Raw genomic sequence first — 16,309 nt, forward strand, 5'->3', positions numbered from 1 at the left:
CTCGATCCCTCCCTCCCTCCCTCTCTCACTCACTCACTTACCACCTCGACCCCCTCCCGATCCCTCCCTCTCTCACTCACTCACTTACCACCTCGACCCCCTCCCTTACCACCTTCTCCCCCTCCTTTATCTCCTCCCCCTTCTCCTTCCCCACCACCTCCTCCCCCTTCTCCTTCCCCACCACTTCCTCCCCCTTCTTCTCTCCTCCTCTACTTCCTCCACATTCTCCCACTCTCCTCTACCTCCTCCACCTTCTCCCACTATCCTCCCTCTTCTACCTTCTCCCCCTCCTCTACCTCCTCTCTCCCCTATCTCCCCACTCCTCGTCCTCCTCCACCACATTCTTCCCCTCCTCTACCTCCTCCCCCTCCCTCTCCACCGCTTTCTCCCCCTCCTCTACCTCCTCCATCTTCTCCCACCATCCTCTACCTTCTCCCTCTATTCTACCTTCTCCACCTTCTCCCACCATCCTCGACCTCCTCCCTCTTCTACCTTCTCCCCCTCCACTACCTCCTCTCTCACCTATCTCCCAACTCGCCCTCCCCTCCACCACATTCTCCCCCTCTACCTCCTCCCCCACCACCTTCTACCCTCCTTCTCCACCACTTTCTCCCCCTCCTCTACCTCCTCCGTCTTCTCCCACCATCTTCTACCTACTCCCTCTTCTACCTTCTCCCTCTCCTCTACCTCCTCCACCTTCTCCTACCATCCTCGACCTCTTCCCTATTCTACCTTCTCCCCCTCCACTACCTCCTCTGCCCCCTATCTCCCAACTCCCCCTCCCCTCCACCACAATCTCCCCCTCTACCTCCTCCCTCCTCCCCCACCACCTTCTACCCTCCTCCTCGACCACCTTCTACCCTTCTCCTCGACCACCTACCCTCCTCCTCGACCTCCTTCCTGTACCCCTTTTCTACCTCCTTCCTGTCCCTTTTTTCTACCTCCTTCCCTTCTCCCCTCCTCCTCCCCCACTACCTTCTCCCTCGTCCTCTACCTTCTCTCCTTCCTCTAGACCAATAAATTGTGCCCTAAACATTTTTATATTCTGATGTTATGTTAGGATAAATAACATCAGAATATAAAAATTTGTAGGGCACAATTTATTGGTCTATCCTTCCACCTGTACGGTGTACCACCTTGTCCCCTCTTCATATACTCACCTCGTCTCTCTTTCTCTATTTCGATCCACGGATCGAATGATTCGATCCGTGAATGTTATATGTGATAAAATCAACCATAAAACAAAAAATCGAATTATGAAACAAAATACAGGCATGCCGCATAGGCTCCTGCGCGCATACGTCAGACGATTTCGCCTATAATCACCTGTAAATGGCGCTCATAGGGTCTATGTCCCCCAGGGTACTGCCGGAACGTACCCTGGGTACGGTCCGGTATACCGGAACGTACCCTGGTCACTATCTGATAGGGTTAGGAGTAGGCGTAAGCGACTCCCTAGACTCGTTAGTGGAGTTGGCGAGGAAGGGTTTGGCATATTAGATAGTACCAGGGTACGTTCCAGTATACCGGATCGTACCCAGGGTACCTTCCGGCAGTACCCCGGGGGACATAGACCCTCTCAGCGTAAATGGCGGCCAAATGCTCATCTGCAACACACAAGTACACCGCACGCTAGCTGCTGCACACTGACACATAAATATATAGCAGGTAGGAAAGCGTGCTGCCAAAATTCGCTCGACGCTCGCTTGATTTTACACGAATACAACACAAACATTCAACCATTCTACTCCATCTTTGTTTATATTTGAAGGGCAGTGTTCACTTGTTATAAAAACATACTGTCTGTGTTTGTAATCGACCTGTGTCACGCGAAATCACACAAAGCCTGACGAAATTCTCGCGTTCCCTCCCATTGCGCAGTTTATGTAAATGGCTGTCGGAATCAGGAAACACCCACCGGCGCTCTTTGTGACCTCATTTTTGCGCCGCATTATTGCAACACTCCACTGGCGGCTTTGACGAGGCTCGTACGGGAATTGGAAAGCAGCGTGGTAGTTTCCCAAAATGCAGTGCGCCGCCTATAGCCCTGTACTTGCAGCCATTTACATAAACTGCGCAACGGGAGTGAACCCGAGAATTTCGTCAGGCTTTGTCTGATTTCGCGTGACACAGGTCGGTTACGAACACAGACAGTATGTTTTTATAACAAGTGAACACTGCCCTTCAAATAGAAACAAAGATGGAGTAGAATGGTTGAATGTTTGTGTTGTTTTCGTGTGAAATCAAGCGAGCGTTGAGCAAATTTTGGCAGCACGCTTTCCTACTAGTACTAGCTATATATTTATGTGTCAGTGTGCAGCAGCTAGCGTGCGGTGTACTTGTGTGTTGCAGATGAGCATTTGACCGGCATTTACAGGTGATTATAGGCGAAATAGAGTAGAGAAACATTAAAACTTTGGTAGTAAATACATTTTTTGTTTATTTACTTTATTTTATTTTATTGAGACGTTCCAAATGCCTGTGATTCTAACCTTATCGTGTAGGTATTTACATGGGTGCCAGACATGGGTGGAATTATTATTTATTTTTCAAGGTATACTTTTATTAGAGCCTTGGGGCTATTTTTGAATTTTGTGGGGCTATTTTTTTGTTTTAGGTGCTACTTTTTCGTTGCACGTTGAACTGAATGCATGTTAACATTTTATTACATTTGATTATATTAGACCATTATTGTGATATTGTTGGTGCTATATATTGTATAATAATTTTGTGTCATGATTTATTAATATGTTTGTAATATTTGTAATTTTGTATCCTGCGATCGCGAAAACTAGCTCAACATTCACCTATTGAACAATCCATTCGGGATACCAGGTATTGAAATCTGGTATCCCCCCCCCCCAAAGATCTGGTATCCCATTTTTTGGATAGTAATTTCAACATTGTTGGTATCCAAAATCTTTAAATATGCGATAATAACATTTGAAAATTATTAATATGTAATGTAATTATTATATAAAAACATGAAAACAGATTCACAGATATGCACAGACAAGTACACTGCAGATGTATTGTCTAGACTATGTCTAGACGCTTTGTCTGGTTTGCTTGATATAATGTATACACATCACATTTATGATCAGATCGCGCGCACTCGCTCTACGTGCACTCCCTCAGATGCGCTGCCGTATAAAGTTGATAACTCAACAACCACTATCCCGATTTTGACGATTTTTTTTTTACTATCCCGGCGGGATACCAAGCATTGAAATCTGGTATCCAACACAAGAATCTACTATCCCGCGGATATCGGGATAGCGCTAATGATCCACCCAAACAAACATGCACCATCATTTCTGGCACAAACTTCTAAGGGTGTACATACTCTCTTCATATTGGAGATGTATAGTTTGGCCACACATATATAACGTAAGGTATTGTAGGAAAATCAGAAAAAGCATTCTTATAAGATGAGTATATATGAAAATGTAAACTAGTAAGGATGCGTTAACCTTATTATTGCATGTGTGTACATTTTTCTTTTCAGAAAAAAGCTACAGGGCAGCAATTACTTGATCAAGTATTTTATTCACTGGATATAATAGAAAAGGATTATTTTGGAATGCAGTATATGGATCACAACCATGTACAGGTATTGGCATGATCATTGAGATGTGATTTAAGAACTAAATTGCATCTGTAATTTTTTAGGCTGTGTGATTCATTTGTCATTTTTTAAATAACTGATAAATTTTCTTTGCATTACTGTAACATTAAGAGATTAAACTTAGTGTGTTAGAAACAAGCAATTAGAGAGAGTTATGCATCTTGTGCTGATTTACCAAGGTGGTTGTTTTGGTTTAATGCACATTATAGTCAACAATTTATGTGCCATGTTTTCCAGCACTGGCTCGACCCTACGAAGCGAATCAAAAAACAAGCTAGAAGTAAGTACACCAAGTGTCATAAAAGTTAAAAAATTTTAATTACCAAAAGTTGTGTATTTTGAACACTGTAGATGTGTATAAATTAGGTTTCAATTTAATAATGAAGAAAAGCATCTTACTGTATCACGTTTATCAATTTCAAAGATTGCTTATTGCTTGAGTATAGTGTACGCATATATATGAGTGGGAAACATAAATAATAAATACATAGAATACCATTTACATGATGAGATATGTACATGCATATATGTACATGTGTCAAAATGGAATAAATCTACTAGGACCCCCACCTCCTGTTATGCCTCTTAGTTGAGCATGTTATGCATACTAATCTATCGACTGACCTACATTTCAGTGTGGGCTGTATATATTTGCATTCTGACTCCTTATTTGAATTCATTATTTTCAGTCTTGTATGGAAAATAAGAAATGCAAATAATAATTGAAATTTTTTTCCAGTTGGACCACCTTACACTTTGAAGCTCAGGGTGAAGTTTTATGCTTCAGAGCCCAGCAACTTGCAAGAGGAACTAACTAGGTATGCTTTTGTTTTAGTTACTAGCATTAGGAGTGTTTCAGGTGTTTAAAGCGTCTATTGCGAGAATTTTCCAGTGTTTTCCCCACTTTCATGATACCTACCGTTATTGCTTGAGTAACAGCAATTGTCTAGAGTAACGATAAAATGTCTTAGAACCTTCATATTCACCAAATCCAATGAAATCATGCACGATTACAATTTTGCGTTCTGTTTCTGTTTACCGTTGCCATATCTCGAATTTTCTCGCGGTAGCGCGAGACATCTATCACGGTGCAGCAATGCATACCACGCACCGTAGAAATCAGGTCAGAGTGTAAACACAGACGTTCATACTAGCGTAACAGCAGTGTAGTATTAATGCCACGTAAAGTCTGTTATTAGAGAAGCTTGTGGATTGCCAGTCAGATAGTAACACGGGAATGACAATGACATAAAGTGCTCTAAATTATTGACATAAAAACTCAATAATATTTACCAAACAGAATTGCACGCCCTTTTGTTTTTATTATGTTTGCTTGTTTGAGACACCATTTGTGATTTTTGAGAGTCGTGACACGATAAAATGTATTGCTGGTATGATGTGGTTAAATAAATTTTTCTATGCTATAACTGCATAAAATCTAGGTTTTTTTAATGTTGGTATAATCAGTGATATTTCCACTGTCAGGTGAGACTATATTCAGCTATATTTCGTTTTTTTCTGAGCCAAAAAACTCGCAATAATCACTTTAAATGTCAAAATTATTGGCAAGTATATACGTCGACAATAAAAGTGTGGTATTTTAAGTTTCAGATGTGGTTTTCACTATCACAAATGTGTTTAAATTGCAAAATACTATTGCATCTCATGATCTCAATACATATTTAATTTTTTGACAGGTACCTGCTGTTTTTGCAAATAAAAAAGGACATCGCTTATGGGAAACTGTTGCTGTCCAATGAACTGGCTGTAGAGCTTGCAGCACTGATCCTACAGTGTGAGTGCTTGTATTTGTTATTAGAACTACATGTACAGTATTATATGCTATCATGTAACATGTTTTCCATGTAGGTATCCAGTGTTGGTCTTGTTAAGGATGTGGCTGCTTTATTGATCTGAATGTTAAACTGGCTTTCAGGAAACAAAGTGTGTGAATTCTGTGCTCAGCTGTGTGGGAGCATACATTCAATGATTCACTCTGCTAACTTGTGTTTTACTTTTAGTCATTAGCGATGATGCATCTGTTTGCAAATACTTTTTGTATTTACTCTCACAGCTGAGGTTGGCGACTATGATGCGGACGAGCATACGCCATCGTTTGTGTCTGAATTCAGGTTTGTGCCTAACCAGACGGAAGATTTTGAAGTGCAAGTCATTGAAAGTTACAAGAAATTCAGGTGAATGTCTCGCGTGTTACTCACGTTTTGTATTCACTAATAACGTGCATTATTTAATTCAGTTACTATACTAGTTTAACTAAGGTAGTCAAGTTCAGCAATTAAACTGACTGAAACTTCCATCCAGCTGTCTCCCAATGTGTGGTAATATTGACACAAATTTAAACTGCTGAGTCTGTGGTATTCTCTCTTGTCATTTGAGAAGCAATCTGATAAGGCACCGATAGATCGAAACTGGCATTCAGTAGTAAATGAGTTATTCTGCTGTTTTTTCCTTCACTAAGATATTAAGGGAAAATAATGCAATGATGAAATAATTAGGGATATGAGTGGTGTTGTACCTCCACACAATTGTGGCAAAAAATCTAACCAATTTCACATACAATATTTATATGTGTAACATATTGCCACTGTGTCAACAAATTTGCTTAGTTTGGAAATGGAGGGCAAAGATCAAAAAGCTATATGTTTGTAGATTTTGTGATGTGGTACACTAGGCCCAATCGGAAAGCTTTTTAGCCTTCCATATTCTCTTGCCATTGCTGAATGGGCCATAAAAGTTACCTACTCACTGATACTTAAAGAGTGAGTATTTGCTCACCTCTTGGCGATGAAGGCGATGCCGAGATATTGGATGTTTTTGTTTGAAATGGGTAAATATGAAATGCATGTACATGGTGTTGATATTTGACATATATAGGATCAAATAAACGTCCCCCGGTCATCTCACTGAGAGCAAATTTGAGACTGAATTGATGCCACATCAAACTTAGTGCAGCTATTGAAGATGTTAAGACTGTACCAAGTGTATCCATAAACTTAAATTAGGAAATGTGTTTCTAATTCAAGATGTGTATTTCTTTGATTTATAGTGGCCAGAACCCTGCACAAGCTGAGTTGAACTTTTTAAACAAGGCTAAATGGGTGGAACAGTATGGGGTTGATATGCACCACGTCATGGTAGGTTGTTATGTATGATGAACCCCTTGTAAAGTTGTAATAGTGGCCATTGAAATTATGTCATTTTCTGTCTGCATGTTCAGAAAAATTTACATGAGAATCTGTGAACTAAGCTAAAATGCTCCTTTAATGTTATTTTATCCAAGTAAAAATAGACTATCTTGAATTGTAATTTTAAAACTGTAATGGATATTATTAATAAATTCCTTATACAATGATATATTGGTTGCTTAAAATATTTAAAGGGCAAAGATGGATCAGAGTACGGTCTAGGACTCACTCCAACTGGCTTGCTCGTATATGAAGGAACACAAAAGATTGGCCTTTTCTTCTGGTATGCACGGTTTATGCAATTTGTAGAATTATATTTTTTGGCTTTGTTACTAGCATATATGTGTAATCCTACATCTACTATTTGTAGGCCAAAGATGACACGATTAGACTTCAAGGGAAAGAAGCTAACTTTGGTTGTGGTGGAGGATGATGAAGATGGCAAGGAAAAAGAACACACGTTCCTGTTCCGCCTTCACAACCAAAAGGCCTGCAAGCATCTATGGAAGTGTGCTATAGAGTATCATGCATTTTTCAGGTGAGTATAAGAGCCTCAGGATACGTTACAAGCCCAATTAACTTTATGAGCCTGAAATACATTTGTGATAATCATAAATTCTTTAGTATCATATGAATGAATATTCATTATTAATTGTGCTCTAAATTTCCATTGCTGCTGCAGAAACATTGGTGCCAATTTTGAAAAGTCATGCCTGACTATACTTCAGTAGAACACAGTTGCTTTTCTAGCATTCATGCTGTGTTTATGTCGAGAGAATTTTTTCCAATGAATTTGTTTAAAAAAAGGGTGTTTGTGAAATTTGAATTGTGATGCATAATATTTGTGTTCGGCTACTTTCATACCTGCTCTTCCAGTCGCCTCACTGTTCACTGTGTTATGATGATTATGTGCTTAGGTGCAGGTACAGGTCAATCCTACGTTGGGACCCTGGTGTTCAACATACATCATCACTCTCCCTATCCCTAATCCTAAACTATTCCTTAGCCCATTATTAAAATCCGACCTCCTAGCGTGGGTTTAAACCTGCAAGTGTCTCCAGCCGATCGGTTCGCTTATCACACTGTTCTGAATGCTTCTGTAGGTTGCGCACCGCTCCCCAGGCACGCGGCAACAGGCAGGGCTTCTTGAGAATGGGCTCGCGGTTCCGCTACAGTGGCAAGACGGAATTCCAAACGGCGCTGCAGACCAAGGGCCGCAGGTCCGTGCAGTTCGAGAGGCGACCTAGTCAGCGATTTTCGCGCCGCCAGTCCCACGTCATACGGGAACGTCTCGCTAAGCAGACACCACCGAACGAGACCTCGACACCAAAGAAGGGGTGAGTGACTGTGTTACTAGTCTTAGTGCCGACTTGGTTCTTGACGTGCTTTGCCTGGACTCTTTCTCTTTCTCTGGAGCTCTTTCACGGATATTCAATTGATATAGTGACAATGATCAATTTTGCTTGCCTTTTCCAGTTTGGGAGTGGACAAATCAAAAGCATCTGCACCAGAGGGAGCAGCATCTACAGCAAACAATTTGAAGGCAGACACTATTCCAAATGGCCAATTGCCTGTAACGGATGTAAAGGCAGCCACCAATACCAAGAAGGGAAGCACAAGCAGTGCAGAACAAGCCAGTGGGGTAGCCGAGCACAAACCCAATGGTAAAATAGCTGCAAGACCTAATGCATGCATTAACTAGAGCACTCGGAGAGCACAGACCTCCGCTAAGGCAGCTGAATTGTCTCACTGTGAAAATTTTTATTAATTAATTAATTAATTAAGTGGAAAATTTAATTAATTAATTAATTAATTAAATAATTAATTGGATCCGGATCACAACCAAAATGTAATCAATTCTAAGTTACCCCATTTCTGACCTATCCTGAAAATTTAATTAATTAATTAATTGGATCCGGATCACCACCAAAACCTAATCAATTCTAAGTTACCCCATTTCTGACCTATCCTTAAAATTTAATTAATTAATTAATTAATTAATTGGATCTGGATCACCACGAAAATCTCATCAATTCTAAGTTAGGCGATTTCTGACCTATCCTGAAAATTTTATGACAATCCGTCCATAACTTTTTCAGTTAGGCTGTACACAAACAAACCCACAAACCCACAAACAAACAGTCAAACACACGCCAGTGAAAACATAACCTCCTGCCAACCCCTTGGTGGAGGTAATAATCACACCAACATATAGTTCTTGTGAACATCCAATATTATTTTCAATTTTGAAGTTGATGGTCTCAAGTCATGCAACACTTTCATTGACAGTTTCAGAAGCTGAAAGGTCTGAAGTAATGGCAGCTAGAATGAAAAATTTGGATTCCACTGCCACAGCAGTAGAGGTTGCTCTGCCGAAGGCTGATGCCAAGGAGGCGAACACATTCAAGAACAACCAGACCAAGTTTGCGGGTGGAGCAACCAGCATTCCTGCATCACAGCTCAAGTGTAACATACTGAAGGCCAAGATGGAGGAGGAGATGAAGAAAGGTTTGTCACTTATAATGTATCTTTTTTTTTAAAGAAAAGAAATGGGAATACTTGTGTAATATGACTTCCATAATCCGTGAATAAGGTGTTTTGAAATAAGTATGCATTATGAAGAATTTATTATTGAAATTTGGGGATCTATGGAATAAAATAAATTTACGTACAAGTTTATTGTTGAGGGTCAATATTATCTAGAAACACTATGCATATTGGTATCAAGAATGTTAACTCTGTGAAATATGATACTGATAAAAGATGTATACCCTTTAAAGTATCATATATAAATCTACGTGGGCACAATTTTCAGCTGACAAGCCCCTGCTAACAGTTCAGCTCCCTGCAGAAGATGCTGCTGCTGCTGTCAAGCCAATAAAAAATGTCAACCTGCAGAGTCCTAGGGAGAAATCTGCAGTCGAAGAGAGTGGACCCGTAGTAAAGTCCAATTCCCCAATGTAAGTTAAATTTGCATCACATTGCTCTATCCCCATTCCCTTTCTCTTTCCACTACATACCAAGCCATTTATACTACCAAATGCCTTGTTGCCATATCTTAAACACAGTATTTCTCTCTATAATTTAGCCAAGAGTATTTTTGAGCTATCTGACAATAGGTATGCCTTCTCCAAAATACGTTTATACTTCTGTGACATGGTTTTACATGTGGCAGTGCAGTCATCCACTTCACTCCTAAGCTGTCAATCATAGCTATGCCCATTTGACCCAACCCAGGTCCCACCCAGTAAACCAAAGGTATATATAATTAAGTGAGAGATTTTCTTGATCATCTTTTGAAATGGCGGAAGGGTTAGAACCTTGCAAATCTGCCAAGTTGAAAGTATTCTTTCAATGATATGGTGATGCCAAATTACAGGCTCCCTGTTCAATTTTTTAATTTTTTTGAAATATGTTCACATTATAGTGTCCTCATAATTCATTCTACTGACAGAAATGTAAAAATGTATTATTGTTATTATTATTATTATTATCATTATTATTAGACCTGTACATTTAGTATATATTTAAGCATCACTGAATGGGATTTAAAGTGTTCACATTCGTGTTTCATCATCTGATGTTACATCATTACAGAAGTGTCACAGCAGTTACACTGAATGACGTGGATACCAGTTCCAGCTCCTCGCTACAGGCAAGTCCTGGTGCAGGTGCAACAGCTGCAGTAAACACCTCCTCACACAGTGGAAACAGCAGCCCTGCAATCGATGCTTCACATCCTGCCAGCCCTGTTTCACCTAGCATGGTGAGTTTGTTTGCTGTAACATGTGGGTATGACTCATCGTGCGAATCGGCATCTGTGCAAGTTTAACTGAGCATGACTGTTTCACGAGTTCAGTATAATGTGCTATGACCTTATTTAATTAGCCAACAACAACCAAAATAGTGCAGGTGTACTTTAGTGACAGTTAACAAATTAGCAGAAATCGAAAACTAGACATTATGGCATCACTTCAATCCATTTTTTAAAGCTGCTTCACCCCTGAAATCCACAATGTACTCACAGTAGTGTTCTATGCAAGCATTAACTTAATTATTTAATAGCATTATTTAAGTGCAAGCATATTAAAATATTTGGATCGGATAGATCCAACACAAACACTTCCTCGTTCGAACCTTGCATGCCGATGTTTACCTTTGTGTAGAGTAATATTGATACAGTGGCTCCGATTGACTCGACTTCCATGCATATATATCTGTGCATCATTAACGCATGTAATATAGTATGCAATTGATGAGTAGAATGTAGAAAATGTTTTATTTCAAAAATTAATAACCTACACTATACTAGACTAAACTAGGTGCTGTTTCTGTGTCACATGCACATGTCAAAGTAAATTTTGAACGAACGGTTATCGCAGTTGTTTTATATTTTGCCAACAACATTCATGAATGTGTGAGGCTTGTTTGTGCTAAACTTGCAATATTTGGAACATTTTCATGTGGTAATCAAGAAATAGCAGTGTGTCAACAAACATTTATGACAGCTTTTCGTCAGGTGGAATGCAGTTTTATCTACATTGAATGGTTAGCGTCATACAAACAGACAGTAATAGGCCAACAAGAATGACAAACAGTGCAGTTGCTCTTCAATAACTGTTAAAAAATAATAAAAATAAAGCATTTAAGTTCATATGTTTAACTACTTAGCATCACAAAAACAAAAACAAAAACAGACCAACAAAAACAAAAACAAGTGAAAAATTGAGAATGTCGGCTACAAGCATGTTCTGGCTCCCCTTTCAGCTAACAGTGACCGATGCTGAGAAGAGGGCCAGCGTCAGCTCTGACTCCAACGCTAGTAACCATAGCGACACCGTTCGCGACACGTCGCCGCTCCTGAAGAAGCAGGCGCCGACGGCGATGTCGCCGTGGCTCGTCGACGACATTGTCGAAGAAAAGCAAGAGGAGACGGTCCCCAATCGGAGCAAGGTAACTAGGCGTGTCGTGATCACAGAGATCTGAGCACACTGTCGTTTGCACTCGTGGGGCCGCCTGAGTGACAAAGCCAGTCGTGTCAAAGTGAGTCATGACACCAAATCTTTAAAGCTGTCTACAAGTGTGTGGGTTGAGCAGTTCTTTTACCTTGAGAGGTTGGTGTACCTCGGTCTTTCTTACTGAGCAGGTAGGTTTGATTGGTGAGGGGGTTATATATATATATATATATACATATGATATATATGCAGTGAAAGTGTGTGCGGGTGTAATTGGGAAGAACACAAATTCCACTATTTTCCAGAATTTTCGCTATTGATGCAAGTGCCTATGTCTGAGGTAAATCCACATGATCTCTAGTGTACTCCCCTTTCATAAGACAAACTAACTCTTGTCTATTTTATCTAAGTCCATTTTATACTTACTGTATGTATATAGACCTACATTCCCTTTTCTCCCCACGTTTTATGTTCAACAAGTGCTCACCCGTCTGTGTTGGAAAGGTTTTTGTGATGTACGTCACGTGTGTGCGTACCTGATCGTGCCGCAGTGAGGTACGGCCATGTTCTATGATACGATATACGCAATAGACGCATGCACGTATTCATGATACAGCAATTTGCTCGTAGATGCCTCGACCAATTGTGCCATGATGCTAATCCGTGCCATTATGAGCTGTGGAACATTTACGATATAACACTACTTCAGTGCGGTTCCGCTATGTAAACATTCCATAATTGTCAACTTGTCTCAATTGAATTTCACGTATACATAAGAATGTGGTTTTTACAGAATTATTTTCAAGAAACCACAGTTTAAATTTGCAAATTTTTGTGAAGTGTGGTTGTGTTCAGCATGTTCTTGGAACGTTGCTTTGGTTTTACATTGAGAAAATATGTAATATTTTGTGGTTGTGACTGCATGATTCAGCTAAGGTGTTACTGTGTTAAAAGTATGATATGTATATACACACACACATATATATATAAATAAAAATATATAATAGAATACGGAGGAAAGTTAAAAGAAGATGAGCTTATAAGTTACCGATTGTTAATATGAACCATGTATGTATATTTTGTCTGTTTAGTGATAAATGATTCTCCATCCATTTCTTTAATCTAGTTTAAGATAAGTATAAGAAATGCAGTGCTTACTTTGAAAAATGATAGGAATATATTCAGAGTTCATATATTTGTACTATGCGTGTACATATCTATATTTAGCGGAATTCAAATGACATGTTAGGTTAGCTCAGAGCATGTGAAAGAAGTCCTGGAAGCATAGTTGGTGTACTATTCTTATATTAATCCTCTGGCCAACCACTATTCCTGCCTGCTGTTGTCGGTGATGTACACTATATTTTATGCGCATATTTTCGTGTCTAGCCACCTAAAACAATTTAGCACTGATTTTGTATTGTTGTGAGCAATGCTTCAGTCGTTAACCTTTAGTGGGTATAGCGATGGAAGTCCATAACTACATTTAGTAGTAAACACCAAGTTTTCTTTCTGTAGACCTCCTAACACATTGAATACTTGGTCTTCCGCGAATTAGGAAATTATTGCTATTCGGATGACGGTGCTAGCCGATTAATTCTGTTTTCAACGTATTATTACCCTGATAGACTAATAATTGATCCGTACGGTAGGCATAGCATGACGGCAAGTGACGGAAGTGCATCATCAGGAAGCGTCGAAGAGATACAGTGAGGAGTGTTATTTTATATGCTAATCAACAAATGAAAGATTCCACAAGATTATTAGTAAAGTTACACGCGCATATATAGATATATTGCAATTGTGCATGAAGTTGTATATCTGTTAGAAGGCAGCCTGATCAAATATTCAATTTACCTTAATGATGTTAGCATGTATTGCTAATAACCGCAGCTAACAACGGGAGGTGTTTGTGTGACAGCTGTGCAGAGCTAGTGTCGACGCTGTTGGGTTGTCACAGTTGGACCAATAACACCACAGACGAAGAACAGTGACATCTTCACCATTGCGTAATGAAACTATAAATGCGCTTAATTGTTTGAAACGGAATTCAGTCGCTGAACAGTATTTTCGCTGTCATAATTTATAAAATTCCAATGATTAGTGGCTTTGTATTTGATATAAATAACGATAAACGGTTTATAAGAAAATCACACGGATTATATAGTTTATATAGAAATATCGGTGATGAACAATAATAAATCGATGCACTGGTTAAGCTGAAATGAACTTGTAGTCATTTATATTTGCACATATCTTACTATATAGAAAAGTCTTACAATACAGCGGTAATGTCATTGGCAATTTCAATTCACTTGAAAATTTATAAACAATTTAATAAATAGATGACGAAAACACCATGCACAGGACCGGATTCAGGAATTCTGAAATGGAATCTGGGTTATGTGATTGCGAAATTGAGGGTGAGGCACCCATATACATACACGTATGTATATGTATGATGATGATATCTATGTAGGCACCTCAAACATTTTGGAGAATAGGTTTCACTCCGATGGATTTTGACTGACTATATATGTTGAGGTAATTAACTCTATTTCAATTGAGAAATATGCGATACATGCTAGAAAATTCGGCTTTATGTTGATAAAAGACAAGTTTCTGAAGTGGGAAGACACTATATCATCCACTGGCAGCAAGAACAAGTCCGCACCTGCAGCTGCAGCACACACGCATCTATTGACTATATATAACAACATAACGTTGTTATATATAGTCAATAGATGCGTGTGTGCTGCAGCTGCAGGTGCGGACTTCTTCTTGCTGCTAGTGATATCGTCATTTGGATCCACCCCTGCGCACGCACGCATACACGCGCACGTTTATGGGCATAGTGCATCGCAGGCGTGAAAAGGTTTTTACATAAAAACTGTCAGCCACCTGGTGGTGAAAACCACAGTACTATTCTTACTATAGATGCTCCCATCGAGGTAGCCCGATCAGTTCTCGCCACGTAGAGAAAAGTGAGGACTGGGGAAGAACTTGTTGCTACCATCGAGGTTACATTATTCAGATGATATGCGATTCTAGTATGTCGTGAGACGTCATAGTTAAATGCGTTGGTGGCATTTCACCAGGGAGCTAGCGAGAAGACGCCATGTGCGGAGAGAGCTGATTTACGCATTCAGTGGAATCACACTAGTTTGGTGGCGTTGAACAGCTAGCCGCGATCAACGTTGCAGTCGTATAGCATCAAGAGCGTATTAAGAATATTCTTAGAGCATTCTTAATACACTCTTGATAGCATGTGGCTTTTTCCCCGTGGCTTGACTTGCAACGCTCATCCTGAGCAGTATGGGATAGAATTGCTCTCAGCAGAAGTTGTGTTTAGAATGTGGGATGTCGTCACGGCATACATACTGTAAGCGGGTAGATCCCACACGCCAGAGAAAGTGACCGCCGTGCCGCCGTGCCGCCGTGCCGCCGTGCCGAGCAATGGGTGTCAGGGGAAGCCATAAAACAGAGACGGCGAGTCAGCGGCGGGACGAAGATCAAAGAGAGCCGACTAGGCTGGGAATCGAGTCATGAATCCCCGGAGTATGACGGGCGGCCGCACAAGTGTTTCTGTAATAGACTAGAGAGATATAAGACAAGACAAGAAGTAACGTTCACTAGGGTTTTACTAAATCTCTAATACGATACATAACGTCTCAGTGTGCTACCGATTAGAAAGAGCGTTATAATGCATAGTAACCGTATCACGCAATTTACACCTTTTCTCCGCGGGTGTCGTTCACAAGGAGCCCCGGGAAGCGATGGCTTCCACCTTATATACGTCGCGCCCCAGTCCCGCGATCGCGTTTCTTCCCTTACGTCACACAGATCTCCTTTAGCTCCCTTTCTGACCAACCGGCCCTCCCGAACACGGCAAAGTGCGGATTCCTACTCTACCTCTCGCTACCGAATATGGTGGCGGGATGCGGGGTGCGCACTTGGCGTGAATCCATGGTCGACCGCGCGCACACGCCTACAATACGATTACCGTATCAAACGAACATGAAAGTGAAGACAAATCCTTCCCTTCTCACCGCCCACTTTCCTCTCTCCATCCCCCTTCGTTTTACCCCACACAGCTTCTCCTTGTTCTTTTCCCCCCGCTCTCCCTCGTTTTTAGCTCACCTTGACATCGTCAAGATGAGCTATTGCCATGGGTCGTCGTCCGTCGTACGTCCGTCCGTCCTTCCGTCAACATTTGGCTACGGTCATGCAACGATAACTCAGGAACCGTTTGACCCACATGTTTGAAATTGGGTGTAGTTGTTACTGCTATGGGAGAGGTTTGAACGTCCTATTTTGGAGCACGCCAGTCGACGTACTTTCGAGCCACGGCAATTTTTTGGCAAAAATGGAAATTGCCATTAGTCAGTTCAGGTTCAACGGATTTTTCTCATTTTTGGTATGTGAATGAATAAGGGCTGGCCCCAAAACGTATTACAGGGGTTTTGATATTTAAAAATTGTTTATGCAAATTAGGTAGGTTTTGGCAATTATATAGCATA

The 16,309-nt window shown here is 40.5% G+C and overlaps 1 protein-coding gene across 2 annotated transcripts in view; it reads left to right on the forward strand.

Moving 5' to 3' along the window:
• LOC106811932 (band 4.1-like protein 5) overlaps positions 1 to 14,014 on the forward strand; it is an 18,307-nt gene extending 4,293 nt beyond the window's left edge. For both annotated transcript variants that reach the window (XM_014815672.1, XM_014815674.1), the window contains exons 2-15: positions 3,509 to 3,613; positions 3,866 to 3,908; positions 4,368 to 4,446; positions 5,326 to 5,423; positions 5,703 to 5,823; positions 6,696 to 6,783; positions 7,029 to 7,117; positions 7,205 to 7,372; positions 7,938 to 8,171; positions 8,311 to 8,498; positions 9,124 to 9,342; positions 9,650 to 9,794; positions 10,432 to 10,600; positions 11,602 to 14,014. In XM_014815672.1, the coding sequence (XP_014671158.1) occupies positions 3,509 to 3,613; positions 3,866 to 3,908; positions 4,368 to 4,446; positions 5,326 to 5,423; positions 5,703 to 5,823; positions 6,696 to 6,783; positions 7,029 to 7,117; positions 7,205 to 7,372; positions 7,938 to 8,171; positions 8,311 to 8,498; positions 9,124 to 9,342; positions 9,650 to 9,794; positions 10,432 to 10,600; positions 11,602 to 11,820 (1,965 nt within the window). In that variant the 3' untranslated portion in view covers positions 11,821 to 14,014. The remainder of the gene's footprint in view (positions 1 to 3,508; positions 3,614 to 3,865; positions 3,909 to 4,367; positions 4,447 to 5,325; positions 5,424 to 5,702; positions 5,824 to 6,695; positions 6,784 to 7,028; positions 7,118 to 7,204; positions 7,373 to 7,937; positions 8,172 to 8,310; positions 8,499 to 9,123; positions 9,343 to 9,649; positions 9,795 to 10,431; positions 10,601 to 11,601) is intronic.
• Positions 14,015 to 16,309: the final 2,295 nt, after the last annotated feature.

This window comes from Priapulus caudatus, unplaced genomic scaffold (assembly GCF_000485595.1).
Source record: "Priapulus caudatus unplaced genomic scaffold, Priapulus_caudatus-5.0.1 Scaffold592, whole genome shotgun sequence".
Lineage (NCBI taxonomy): Eukaryota > Metazoa > Priapulida > Priapulimorpha > Priapulimorphida > Priapulidae > Priapulus > Priapulus caudatus.